This window comes from Grus americana, chromosome 5, assembly GCF_028858705.1.
Source record: "Grus americana isolate bGruAme1 chromosome 5, bGruAme1.mat, whole genome shotgun sequence".
Classification (NCBI taxonomy): domain Eukaryota; kingdom Metazoa; phylum Chordata; class Aves; order Gruiformes; family Gruidae; genus Grus; species Grus americana.
The window spans coordinates 58,540,558-58,555,407 of NC_072856.1; the positions used below are offsets into that span (position 1 = coordinate 58,540,558).

At 41.8% G+C, this 14,850-nt stretch overlaps 1 protein-coding gene across 8 annotated transcripts in view; it reads left to right on the plus strand.

Annotated features, from left to right (window-relative positions):
* The first annotated feature begins 593 nt into the window (after positions 1 to 593).
* Positions 594 to 14,850, plus strand: part of WDR20 (WD repeat domain 20) — a 48,864-nt gene continuing 34,607 nt past the window's right edge. For 7 of the 8 annotated variants that reach the window (XR_008577221.1, XR_008577223.1, XR_008577222.1 and 4 more), the window contains exon 1: positions 600 to 930. Coding sequence is in view for 5 of the 8 variants with exons in the window: in XM_054826133.1 (XP_054682108.1) it covers positions 667 to 930 (264 nt within the window). In the remaining 3 variants the exon portion in view is untranslated. Of the gene's footprint in view, positions 931 to 14,850 lie in introns of all 8 variants that reach the window. The other variant, XM_054826130.1, reaches the window with a different exon arrangement.

Genomic DNA, 14,850 nt, shown 5'->3' on the forward strand with positions numbered 1-14,850 from the left:
GGTTTAGCAACCCCCGGCTTTCAGGAGCAGGCAGCGACCTGCGGACAAAGCTGCCCGGGGCCGGGGCCAGGGCCAAGGCAAACGAGCATATGAATGTAGCCAGGGTGCTTGCACCCCATTTTGGCGGCCCCGTGGTGGAGGCTTTCCCCTGGGAGCCATCGGCCCTACCACACGGCGTGCCCCAGCACACACTGTCACCCCTCCGACTACAATTCGGCACCTCGGGCCGTGGCGGTCACCTTCGCACCCCACACGCTGCCAGGGGCAGACGCCCATGGACTGAGGCGGTGGGTCCCTGTGGGCCCGAAAAGCCCACGCCCACCAGCCGGAGCGCGCCTCCCCTTTCTCTTCCCGTCCCCCACAACGCTCACCCCGCAGCGCTACCCACTTCACGCCTCCGCCACGCTGAGCGACCTGGCGGCGGGCGGGCGGGCGGGCGGGCCCCGCCCCCCTCGGCGCCCCGCCCCAACCCGCAGGTCCCGCCCCCTCCCCGCGATGGGCCCACCCAAGGGCAGGCAGCCCGGCGCGTGCGCAGATGCGCAGTAAACAGGCGCCGCCGCTCCTCCCTCTTACGCCGTTTGCGTGGCCGCCTCCGCGCAGGGCCGCGCGAACGCCGGTGGCGGCGGTTGCGCAGTGGCGCTACATCCGGGCACTGGGGCAGGATGAATGCTCCTTTCCAAGATGGCGGCGGAGGGAGGAGGGAAGGAGATGAACGAGATTAAGACCCAGTTCACCACCCGGGAGGGGCTGTACAAGCTGCTGAGCCACTCGGAGTACAGCCGGCCTAACCGGGTGCCTTTCAACTCGCAGGGCTCCAACCCGGTCCGCGTTTCCTTCGTCAACGTCAACGACCAGAGCGGCAACGGGGACCGGCTCTGCTTCAATGTGGGCCGGGAGCTCTACTTTTACATCTACAAGGGGGTCCGCAAGGTACCGGGGCTCGGCCGCTGGGCTGGGGGGGAGTGGCGGGGGCTCCGCGCCGCCCGCCCGCCGAGGGTCCGCCGGCTGCCAGTGGGGTGTGGGAGCCCCGCGGCGGGGGGCTGCGCCGTGGGCGGGGGGCAGAGGCCGGGCCGCCTCTCCTTCGGCCCTCCCGCGGCGGCCTTGGGGCTGGCAGCATCTCGGTTGTGGCCCGGTTGCGGCTGGAACTTCAGTCGCTCTCTCGATTAACTGGCCTGTGGGGTAGCGGTTAGGGGAGGGGAAGTGTAGGCCTGGGCTGTAGGGCTCTGTGAGAGGACCGGCGCTGGCTCAGTACTAGTGGGCTATGTCAAATACGGTGTCACCAACGGTAGGGGTGTGTGGCGGGGGGCATTGGAGGGATGCGATTGCTTACGCCCTCCTTGGCGTGCAGGAATGAGGGTTGGCTTTCCATTGGCAAGGCAACCCTGGGTCTCCTTCACCTGCTGCTTCAGGTCTGAGTTTGCTGGACCCTAATGCCTGGTGTGATTATGGTGGTGTCAAATCCTGGCTTCCAGGATCTTTCTAGCGTTGACTAGATGGCTACAGTATTCAGTGTAATTTTAGGCCTTTATTATGACTTTAAAGTATGGACTGATTTTAGGATCATTTCTAAATGGGAGCAGTGCAATGAGTTGAGTTTTAAATGTCAGATAATTAACACTGAGAAAGTTGCTTTTACAGGAAAGAGCCATTGATGTACTTGAGAGAGACTCCTTATGTATCATTATTTGATGTAGGACTAACATTTAATCTCTCAGGTCACCATATTTATGAACAAACGTGTTACTACTTGTTTCTTAAGGTCCTTGATTTTATGGGATTTAGACAAGGATTCAGAATTTGTCATGCCAAGTGAACGTGTGTCACTCCTAATATATGTAAACACAGATATCATGATTGTGAGGTTTCTATTTTATGTTTCAAAAAGTGGGTGTTCATTATCTTACATACTTGGGACTCAGCTGCCATGATGTGATGAGTACCTTGAAATCTTCCTGCTCGTAGCCCACCATTCAACAGGGGATGAAGGCACAGAGAACTAGTGATGTATGCAAGGCTGTGCAGGACCCTTGCAGATGAGCAAGGAATTATACGTCAATCTACTATGTCCTAAGCTAGTGCCCATATCGCTCCTTCTCGGTATAAAATGTAAGCACCAACTGGAGAATAAAGCCTATATAGTTATCTGTTGTATGTGTGACTTAACAGATCTGTTATGTCCTGTATAATGGAAAAATGTGCATATGGATATTAATTTCATCCTTTAATGAATTTTAATAACCTAGTTATCTTTTAAATAATACTTGGACAATAGTTTCTTTAAGCATGTGATGAGTATTTTGTATAAAACAGTATTTGCTATTTATAAGCAGCTGCTCTCTTTACTGTTTACAAGGTATTGTGGGTGGCAATAGCTCTGAAAAATCTGTATCCTAAATTATTACCATGTTTGGATTCTGGTATCTTACATTTGTTTTTACATACAAAGTAACTGCAGAGTTCTCTTACTTAAATTACAGAGCAGGCCTTTATGTAGTTTAGTAATGGTACATGTGATTCTTGCAAGTTGTCTTAGTCATCTCTTGCTACACTTCTGAAACATAAAAATCTAAAGCCGGCAACTTCATTGAAAATAGGGAACTGAAGAACTTTTCGCATTATAAAAATTGATTTGTGCTAGGGGTTTTAACTTTTTTAGATGCTAAAAGCTGCTGGTGTGATACACAGTAACTGAGAAAATTTTAGCTTGTCAGATTGTTAACTTGTGAGCTTTGAGGCATACCTGTTACGGTTTTAAATACTGTTTTCCTCTGACTAGTGTAAAACATATGCATTGTTAGAACAGAATTAATTTCAATGACCTTTTACAATGTTAACAATTTAAAGTACACTGTATATTCTATATGTATAATACCTTAACTTTATTAAAATGAACCTAGAGAAAGAGCTGAAATAGATTGAAACACACTTAAGGAAAATGCTTTAAATAAGAATGGGGAAGATGGTCTGTCTTAAACTTGTAATGCTTGCTTCTTTGGAATTTATTTTGAAACTATTCAATTGGAAGTCATCTTTTTGTCTATGTACAAAGTTGACATAAGAAGAGGCTGACGATCTTTAGACTGATTATTTGAGCTTTTCAGAATCAAAAGGTGTATCTTGTGGCTATCATAAAAGGGAGAGAGTTATTGTTACCTGAGTTGACAGTATGTAATTCTGCCTTAAACTGGGCAAACTATCAAACTCTGTATGCCTTCCTGTTCTTGGGGGTGGGAGGAAGACAGGGACTCTCTGTTGAAGACCAACCTATTTGTGATCCTCTGCACAATACAGATGATAATATCTTCAGCTTTAACTGTTAGTTCATAATTACCTAAGTATCCCTTAAAAAAATTTCCCCTAATTACTTAAAGACTATAATTTTCTTTTTGGCTAAGTCATATTAGAATATTAGAGTATGAGTTGAATTTAATGAAGCTGTGCTGTGTGTATATATCGGGTAGCTATGATTTTGTCCTTTTAAAATCTTTTTTTAAGATCTGCTGCTTTTCTTACTAAGAAAATACTGTACTTTTACTAAAATGAGTGAAAGAACCATCAGGACTTTATTTTAAGCAACCATGTCTGTTAGATACTGAGATAACTCTTGCATCAGTAAACATCAAGTAAGAGTCACACTTAAGCTATGAATGACACTTAAGAATAAATAATGTAATATTGAGTCAAAGATACCACTTGAAAGGGTATTTCTTGAAATCAATGATGCTAAGCTTCCTTCTTGTAGTTTTCCTGAAATCCTAAATACATTGTATCTGCTACATCTAGTTTGTAAGTCATCTTTTTAAGTAGACTGCTGATGTATGTGTTCTGTTTAGGACATTAAACCTATATAAAGAAAAAAAGATATTTCTTTAACCTTGATCCTTCTTCCAAGAAACTTGGTTGAAAAGTTATGTCTAGTGTGCAGGACAGGGATGTGGAGACTGGAGTACTAATAGACAATGATAATAGCTTGGTAGAGAGACAAGAGAGAGTTTTGAACAGCATTTCAAGCTGTCTTTACAGACTTTTTGAAGCAAAAAGGTATTTTCTCCAAACTTTGTTCTTCTCCTCTTTTAAAAAGGAAGCTGAGGTTTTACTGTTTCATGTTTCCTTATTACCACTAAACTTTACCATTACTGTGAAACATGTTACCATGTTTCTGTGTCTTCCATGTCATAAGAAAGCACATCAAATTATGAGCCAGTGCATTGTTGTTTTTGTAATTAAACTTATGCAGCTCTCTTGCGTTCATAAGGCAATGCAGGCTTCCAGAAAACTGCTGCTTTCTGATTTGGACCCACTGAAAAAAAGTAATGAAACTATAGTTTAGTAAGGAGAAATTAAACTGTGATGGAATGAGGTGTGATTGCTTTACTTATGTAAGTATATAATTATTCTCAACTGTGTCAATGTGAGTGTCAATGGGCTTTCCCTTTCAGTCCTCCTTAACTTTGGCTTTAGGGTTAGATGTATACAGTGATCCATTGTTAAACAGAAGGGGTAAATTTTCATGAACTCAGCTGATCTAGTGACAGATAAAAACGATGGTCTAGCAGTATAGTATCGCCTTGGCGGTGCGCTCTTCTCTCCTTGCTGTGTTTGGCAGTGCTCAACCTCTGGTTGAGCTAGTTCAGCTTGCTAAACCAGCAGTAAAATACTTACTGTTTTTCTGGGCAAATTTTCTCTTGACTGGGGGAGTTGAACTGTCTCATCTTGGGATTGAATATTTGCAGGCACAGTGTGAGCAAGGAAAGGATTGGGGGTGGTGGACAGGAACGAAGCTACCCCCTTCAGTGGCCTGGGCTGTCAGATTGGATCCAGTGCCTTATGGGGTCTCACCTGAATAAAGCCTTTACTTCAGCCTTAAGTCAGAGTGATCTGTTCTTGGGGAATTGTTGACTTAATTTTGATTGAGAGTTACAGGTGTTGGAGGAAGCCTTTTCTGTTATTTTAGGCATTTGCTTCTTCATGGAGTAGGGTTATAAGGTAATAATTCAAAAATTGTTGCTCAGACTATGATGCATTGATGCTTTGGATGGGTTGCCTTTTCCAGCAGCCCCAAATCAGGGGTGAGGGCTGTTACTTGGCTCTTGCTTATGAGACAGTCTTGGAGTTCTTAAATATGGTTTGTGGCTACCTTTGCAAAATAATTTATTAGTTGATTTGTTAGGGTGGAAAAGGAGAGCACTATCTCATCTCCCTTGCCTTAGGAATGACTGACAAAACAAGGCTTTCTAGATTGCTGCTGATGTTAACTATCAAATCTATTTCCCTTTCTACTAGGAAGCTAATGAATTTTCCTTTAAGAAATTATGTCTATGACAATTAATGTGTTATTCTCTGTATTTTGTAAAGGTTTCTGGGCAAGTTAGGCTGCAGCTGTCACTGCAATACAGTCATATGCAGGTACATATTAGCAGTAGTGTTGCATGGTGCACAGTCTTAGTTTTTACATGACATATTGGGAAATTATGAAAATTGAATGTGTAGTTTATTACATTATGTTAAACTTTTTGCATTTTATTTAAATTCTGGCTACCTGCTCTCTTTGTTAACGTGTGGTAGACTTGCCTAATGTTGGTTGTTTCTTTTTTTTTTTTTTTTTGCAACCTCTTTCTCATGAAAAGAGGCTTTGTCTTTAGTTCTGCTTTTTTCCTGCAGCTACCTAAAGCAGCAGTCTCTCAATAAATATATTATAATATAGGATGTTGTAATGGTGTTGGAGTAGAAACGTGTAGGTAATAAGCTCAGGTTGGTGGAGGCGTGGAGGGCAGAATGGGTTGACTGCTTTTTAACCTTATGTTTAGCAAGTGGCTTAGAAGTAACTATATTTGTACTAAGACAAAAGCAATCTCGTATCTCAACTTATTTTAAGAGTTAGCACAATGGCAGTTCCTGGTCACCAGTAAAAATACTGATGATGTGTAGGATTCCTTTCTTTGCAGTTCTCTAAATTACTGGTTTTATGTATGGCTTGATACCAGAGTCTTTGACCAGTTGAGAAGTGTTATCCTTGGTGGTGACTTTCATTCTATAGACTGAATCTTGTCACAATGACAGAATGGTAATGGGTGGCATTTGTCACTGTACTTAATGTATTGCTCTGGGAAGAGTAGTGCGAGACAATTCTGGGTTGGAAGCTAGAATATGTGGAGAAAACCAAATTTTCTCAAGATGTGGTGGGAAGGTGAGTTTATATTATTGTATATTTAGAGATCAATAAGCTGTGTCAGGCCTCTGAAAAAGATGTACATTTTAATAGCACACATGAGCTATAAAAATGCTGAGATTTGTAAAGATCTTTGAAGATACACTTGCTCTGAAGCAGAGGGAAGTACACCTCCATCTTTGTGACCAGTTCTTAAACTTGCAGTAACAAGAATTCCACAGCCTCCCTAAATAACTTGGTTTGGTGTTTGTTCCACACCCCCCCACACACACTCACCCACCCCCAATATCTAACTAAACTTCTTGTTCAAGGAAAAAAAAAAGGCTGAATGCTGTTATTTACTGTGGACATAGAGAACAGTTGACTATTACCTTTGGCTTCTACATATTTGAAAACTTGTTAATTTATTCTCTCATTTTTCCTAAGGTAAATAAATCTAGTTCTTTTAACCTTTCTTCTCAGATCTTGAGTTCCAAATGTTTGATTGCTCTCCTCTATATTGGCTTCTATTAGCTTGCATTTGTGGTACCTAAACTAGATACAGTACTTCCACTGTGACTTCAGTGCCGAGTAAGGGAGAATTATTGCTTGCTGTGTCTGTCTTCTAATATTCTTGCTAACATATTGAACAATGTTGACATTTTTGAATCCTGCTCATAGTTTTGACCTGCTTGGATTGTTTCTTATATTGCTGCTTTCTCTCCATTTTTATCCATACTTTGATTTTGTTGTTGTTTATAAATGCCATGTAGCATTTTAATTCAATTTTATTCTATTAAGTTTATTAGTGTTTTTATTTCCAGTTCTGTGCTGCATACTGCAAAAAATTCCTTCCGATCTTGATGTCATTCACAAATTTAATGTGTACTCTCCTCCATTAACAAAAGTATCTCATAGAACTTAAAAACCATGCATTGCATTTGCTGCTGACCTTTTTCTCTAGTCCAGTTATTTTTTCAGAAGACAGATTCATTCGGTGCTTGCTTTTGGAAAGCTTGCCTTGTGTGCTTTTTTCCCCCTTTGTCTAGTTGCTTATAGTCCATTCTGTTTCAGTGGTTTTGATCCCAAGGAAAGGCTTACTACTTTGACTGTCAAATTCTGCTGCAAAGTGTTCTGCATTTAAATATTTAAATATAATTTAAATATACCAGAATGAAACATCACTCTTATTGTCAAAGAGATGACAGGCAATGGTGGCTAATGGGAAGTTTTTCAATTTCTTGCTGAGTTTTTTTTCTTCTCTATCTGTAGATAATAGTTGTTATGTTGGGACTGGATTTGCCAGTCCTGTGGAGATATTGTGGCTAGATCAGTAGTACTTTACCTGTTGATCTGTGCTTGTGAAGGTATTTGAAAGTGTCTTGGAAACTTGTTTGAGGTGTTTAATGGATGACTATACATAGTGGTTTGAGTCTTATGATGTAGATAGATGTTTTCTTTCTTAATTCTAGCTTGGCTGTACTAAGGGCTGCCAAGACGTGTTACAAAATGTTCCTGTAGAGTTTTCTGAAAGGTGCGGGTTTTTTAGTAACTCTTTTCTTTCAATGATGCTTTTGAAGGAAATAGTGAAGATCCAATGTAGATTACAGGAATATGGGTAGATTTAAGTGTTTAACTCTGTTGAGGCTTATATAAAACAACTAGGACTGGCTTGAGTAAGAGGAAAGACTAAAAAGCTGATTTAAAATGACACTGTTAAATGTTTCTTGCTGTGGAAGAGAACAAAATATCTGTGCTTGATGGAGCTTGCAAGATGATTATTATCTGGGGGCTACTTATGAGTTGTAGATAGTGGCATTAGTCTGTAGTGCTTTTCCTTCTCCTAGTCTGTGCTTCAAGCCTGTATCACAACTGTTTGCCTTCAGTAAGCTATTGCAATATATCCTCTGAAGGATTGCTCTCTGAGGGAATTTATCTATGGCTGCCTGTTTGGCTGGCATGTTTGAGAGTGAATACTAGGCTATGCTGGCCAAACCCCCAAATTGGTATGCAGTATTTTATAGGCAGTGAATTTGTGCGTGGTTAGATGGAGTGGGTTTTTTTGCCACTGCAGGTTTAATTTGTTTTTTGTTTTGTATTGGAGTGTATTTGTAGTAATATTACACTTACACTAATTTAAATTCTCCCAACTGATTTCATGTAAAACCATTAATTGTGGCATTTATTCTTTGCAGACTGACAAAATTTTAGTCATAATGCTTCACAAATGCAAACAATGGTAATTTGTAACAAACACTTCTGTGTCTGTAGTGAGTTTTGTGGGCTATCTTTGTCAGAATATTTACAAAGGGGTTGTGCTATGTGCTTAAATTACAAGGAGTTTGCATTGTGCTTTGACATCTGACAGTCTGCAAAACAGTTAAATAGTTAACTGTTAATAGTCAAAATGTACATTGAAGATGCCTCAAACACTAATTAAAACGTCGCCTAGACCCATCTCTGACAGGATTGCAAGCCATAATTGTCTTGTTTGACATTCTATAATAAAATTTAATGCCCTAGTTTGAGGAATTATCATAGTTCTCTGGCTAAAGGGAACCATCTGAAATACTTTCTTTTGAAGCACATGTATCCAAAGGCCACTTGCTGTCCAGTTGTCACGATTATGAGTTGACACACTTGGACAAGTTACTATTTGCACATGGTGCCATTTAGTGCCGATAGTGCCTGATAATGCTATTGTCCTCTTAGAAAGCTTAAGGAAACTAAAAAATAATATTAAATGTGCCATGCTGTAAGTTAAAGTAATAATACCCTGTTGTGTCCTTCTCAGAAATAAAGTATTTTTCCTTACTTACCTCACCCCATTAGTAAGTCCAAATGTACATGCAGTCCATCTTCTAGCATCTACATACCTCCCGTTTCTTGTCCCCTGTAACTTAAAATAAAGCAGCTGCTTTTGCTTGTTCTGGCTTCTGTTTAGCAGACTGTTGGTAGACTAGATGTAGCTCTGTAGTCTTTGTGGGCAGGACCACCAGCCGCTACGATTGAAATCTTTCCAGTGGCGGTGTCATAACTTGTGTTGGGATTTTTCTCTTGCATTATTCAGTGAAGCTGTTCATAATGGAATGATAGATCTCTAATAGATACTTTCTGAAAATTGATTTCAGTTTTGGTTTACCAACTATAATTGGTCTTTAATTTCATTAGTTAATCATAAGGTTCTCATGTGGCTATAATGGTCAAAGAAATAATACTTTTTATTTTCTTTTCCTACATTTTCAATTGCGTGGGATTGGAAGGTGGCTGTACTAAGCAGTTCTCGGTTTAATAATACCTAATTTTTGTGCACCTAGAGAACGTAAAGTGCTGTATTAGACTAAATGCTAGTCTAAGCAAGAACTTAAAAACGCCCTGGAGTAGGGAGAAAACATTGGATGTTATGAACAAATTTCATTATCCTCAGTCTCCTAGGAATAAAAAAAAAAGTAATTCTTACTATCTTACAGGAAGCTTGCATACCTTTTGTCAGGAAAGTGATGCCAGAGAAGACTTTGAGAAGACTCCAGTTTATGGCTTTAATGCTCCCTTTCAGCTAAAGGAAAGGGGAGCAGTGACAACAGGAGACTGAATGGATGCCAATATATATTGAAACTATCCATTAAAAATCCATGAGTCTAGTGAAATAAACTATTGGAATGATGCCTTAAGGACACTTTAGCCTGCACAGTCACAAGGATAACTCAGTAAATCTGACTTACATAGATGTCTTGTATTCCTGACGTACAAACATAACCATAACAAATGTTATTTAAACTAACGTATATGTTATTTAACCTTAAGTTGCTGGGGAAGGGGAACCTCAATCCATCCCACTCCTACCAGTTTGATGCCAGTGCCAGCAATAGATGCCTGGAGCCAGGAGAAGGATCACAGGTCAGCAGGAGAGCCCCTGAAGTGCAGCACAAAGGAATTCCAGCCAGTAAGTCAGCCCAACTTAAATGCCTCTATGCAAACACACATGGCATGGAGAATAAACAAGAGGAGTTAGGGACGTATGCACACCTGTAGGGCTATGATCTCATTGCCATTATGGAGACATGGTGGGATGGCTTCTATGACTGGAGTGTTGGAATGGAAGGATACAGGCTCTTTAGGAAGGACAGGGGAGACGAGGAGGGGGTGTCACCCTCTGTGTCAGTGAGCAGCTGGAGTGCATGGAGCTCCACCTGGGGATGGGTGAGACCTTATGGGTCAGGATTAAAGGGAGGCCAGGGACAGGTGACACTATAGTGGGGGTCTGCTACGGGCCACCTGACCAGGAAGACCAAGCAAGTGAGGCCCTCTATAGATGGACAGGAGCAGCCTCATATTCACAAGCTCTGGTCCTCATGGGGGACTTCAACCATCCTGGTATCTGTTGGAGGGACAACACAGGAGGGCATAAGCAATCCAGGAGGTTCCTAGAATGTGTTGATGATAACTTCCTTTTCCAAATGATAGAGGAGCCAACAAGGAGAGGTGCCATGCTAGACCTTGTTCTCACCAACAAGGAAGGGCTGGTGGGGAATGTGAAGCTCAAGGGCAGCCTTGGCTGCAGTGACCATGAAATGGTCGAGTTCAAGATCCTTAGGGCAGTGAAGAGGGTGCACAGCAAGCTCACAATGCTGGACTTCATGAGAGCAGACTTTGGCCTCTTCACGGACCTGCTAGGTAGAGAGTACCATGGGACAAAGCCCTGGTGGGAAGATGGGCCCAAGAAAGCTGGTTACTATTCAAGGGTCGCCTCCTCCAAGCTCAGGAGCGATGCATCCCAACAAAGATGAAGTCAGGCAAAAACACCAGGAGGCCTGCATGGATGAACGAACTCAAAGCTCCTGGACAAACTCAAACACGAAAAAGGAAGCCTACAGAGGGTGGAAGCAAGGGCAGGTAGCCTGGGAGGAATAGACAGAAACTGTTCAAGCAGCCAGGGATCAGGCTAGGAAAGCTATAAGTCCTGATAGAATTAAATCTGGCCAGGGACATCAAGAAAAGCTTCTATAGGTATGTCAGTGATAAAATGAAGACTAGAGAAAACTTGGGCCCTCTCTGGAAGGAAACAGGAGACCTGGTTACCCAGGATATGGAGAAGGCTGAGGTACTCAATGATTTTTTTTGCCTCAGTCTTCACCAGCAAGTGAAGTGGCTCTAGCCACACCACCCAAGCTGCAGAAGGCAAAGGCAAGTGACTGGAAGAATGAAGAACCACCCACTTTAGGAGAAGATCAAGTTTGAGACCATCTAAGGCGCCTGAAAGTGCACAAGTCCATGGGACCTGATGAGATGCATCTGTGGGTCCTCACGGATGAAGTTGCTAAGCCACTCTCCATCATATTTGAGAAGTCGTGGCAGTCTGATGAAGCTCCCACTGACTGGAAAAGGGGAAACATAACCCCCATTTTTAAAAAGGGAAAAAAAAAAAAAGGGAGACCCAGGGAACTGCAGACCGGGAAGAGCAACTGATGTCATCTACATGGACTTGTGCAAACCATTTGACACTGCCCCACACAACATCCTTGTCTCTAAATTGAAGAGACATGGATTTGATGGATAGACTACTCAATGGATAAGGAATTGGCTGGCATGTCGCACTCAAAGTGGTGTGGCCAGTGGCTCAATGTGCAAGTGGAGACCAGTGATGAGTGGCGTTCCTCAGGGGTCGATATTGGGACCAGTGCTGTTTAACATCTTTTTCAGCAACGTGGACAGTGGGATTGAGTGCACCCTTAGCAAGTTTGCTGACGACACCAAGCTGTGTGGTGCGGTTGACACACTGGAGGGAAGGGGTGCCATCCAGAGGGACCCTGACAGGCTTGAGAGGTGGGCCCGTGTGAACCACATGAAGTTCAACAAGGCCAAGTGCAATGTCCTGCACATGGGTTGGTGCAATCCCAAGCACGACTATAGGCTGGGTGGAGAATGGCTTGAGAGCAGCCCTGAGGAGAAGGACTTGGGGGTGTTGGTGGACAAGAAGCTCAGCATGACCCAGCAATGTGCCCTCACAGCCCGGAAAGCCAAGTGTGTCCTGGGCTGCATCAAAAGAAGTGTGACCAGCAGGTTGAGGGAGGGGATTCTCCCCCTCCACACTCATGAGACCCTTTGGTGATGCTCCAGATAGTTCATACTTTTCCTCATTGTTAGAGTAACAAAGTGTTCGTTGGCAATTAAGTTACTGCAGCAGTCTAAAGGCAGCTTACTTAGCTGCTCTCTCTGTTGCACTGTAGCAGCATGCATTTCTGTTCCATCCGAGCAACAGGTAACCCCTTTTGCAAAAAAGTATTGGGCTGGCATTGATCTGTGTATTGTTTTTTGTTAGTGCTAAACTGATAGAGGCTTTGCTTGTACATAAGAGAACCAAAGGGGGATGGTAGTAAGATCAGTGCTAGGAGTAGTCCAGTCACGACGCTAGAAAATGCTTTAGCTGTGCTTTGTCTTCAGTCATTCGGGAGCCCTTTCTTCATTTGTATCACCTCTGACTAGTAGGTGTCTTCCAGATGTGGCACTTCCAGTGCAAATTGATATAAAGGAGAATTTACATTTGGACAGCCTGCTGATATTTGTGCTGGTTAAAGGTATGATTATTTTTGACAGCAGAAATCCCTAGCATGTGTAGTGTTAGTATACCTTTATCAATGGGAGGGATGATTTAATAGCTGGGTTGTGTTCTGTCAGTAGCCTGTGTTCAGTTCTGTGCCCTCATACAGGCTTCTGTTAGGACCTTTAGCGAAACGCTTGAGATGTGGGCAGTTACTCAGTGGCCAGCCCTACTGTCTGCGGGAAGATCAGTAGGTGACAATAGATAGTCTGGTCACTCCCTCCTACTCCTCAGGCTGATTTTTGCCTCAAGAAAGAGACAATGTTATGTGACTGTTTGGTATGTTAAATACTTTTAGCTGTTTAATGGTAATTTTTAAAGAAAGTGATTAATAGCAGGCAAAAGTGTGGGGGTTTTTTTCTACATGATATCTGTACCAGTGAAACTGCCAGCACTTCGTATTACTTAAAATATCTTAATACTTTGCTTACTTTAAAATAAGGCTATTGGGAAAGCTAGTGCTGAAATTGGGAACATGCTGCCTTTTGCTCTAAAACCTCCTGAAGCAGGATTCTGGTCTGCAGACTAGGTGATATCCTAGACTTTATATGTTTGGGATTGTGGGAAATCTGAGTTCGCTGTAGGATCTGTGTTAGGGATTTGGTCATTGATATTTGTTTTCCAGTAGCCTATGCTCCTATTCTTGTTCTGTAACACTTTTTGCCTAGTTGGGTTGGGTCATTATGAGATGTCTTCAGCCCAGAAGGAAGATGCATTGCAAATTAACAACTTCAGGACAAGAGTTAAGGCAAATATGTTATTTCATCTGTCTGTTCCTAAATATGACCACAAAAAGCGTAAACCAATGGACCTCAATCTGCTTTTGGAGCATAGGTTATAAATTTGGTCGATAATTTATTCACATAACTTCAGTAGGGCTGTTCTGGTGCTCTTAGAGTAACAGCCAGTTACATCTTATTTTTAGTACAAAAGTAATTAGGGCTTTGTTCTAGTAATATTTTGTTAACATGCTGCAACATGATGGAGTTATGGGCTTAAAAACACTGTATCAAAAATGTCTGGCATTCCTGTAGGGCTTGCAAAATCCAACAGTAGCCAAAAAAGACATAATTCTGATTTGGTGGACAGACATTACTGTGTTGTATTCGACTCTTACTGAGCTTTGTAATGAAAAAAAAAATGAAGTGATTAACAATTAACTGCTACAGTGAAGTAAGTTTCTATAGCAACAGGACAACGCAAGGTACAATTATTCAGACTACTTTTCCGTAACAGATAATTTTTTCTTACAAGCAGTGAATTTATACTGTTGGACTAAAACATTGTTTTATTATAGCAACAGATAATCCTGAGCTCTTTTGCTGCTGCCTTTTTTTTTTCCTAACAAAAAAATTTTTCCTCTTATGTACTGAAAAGGGGATGAGGGAAGTTTTCAAAGATAAATACCAGGGTGATAGACTCATAGAAACTCAACCTACTACTACTTGCCTGTATGTTATTTAGTCTAATGGAGCTATACTGGATATGTTGTTATGCAGTATGAATTTATACTTCACTTCTACCTGTTGACAAGTCTACATGAAACTGAACTTGCTCTAATTTAATAATAATGATCATGTAGTAGCTTGCAAATTTCAGGTAAATCAATTTAGTTTAGTCCTGATGTTGATTCCCTGAATCAGTCAGGCTTTTGGTTATTTGTTCTTTGTATATTTAAAGTCTCTGTATGTTTTGTTTGTTTCAATACTTCTGAATACCCTTAGAGAGAGGAATGTTCTACTTTAAGCTTCACTATTAAAATTGGAGATTAGGGTACTGTGAAGGGACTGCAGGTATTGGGGTTTTTTGCCATAAAACACACTTGTAAAGCCAACTTTTGAGTGTTACTGTATTTTGATCTTTTTAAAGTTAGGAGAAATTTGAACGACTTCAGTGATGAAGCTACAGCAGCCTTAGTCTTTCAACAGGGAGCTTAGTTTTGTGTGATGTATTTTAAGGATACTTTGGGTGTCTGATTACTTGAAAGAAAAAACAAAAGCAGCAGTTCTGTCTCTGGTAATCTGTATATACAGTCAACCTCAAAGGATGCTGTTGATAGATGTACATGTATTGTTAAAGTGCATTTTTCTGATATGACAAAACC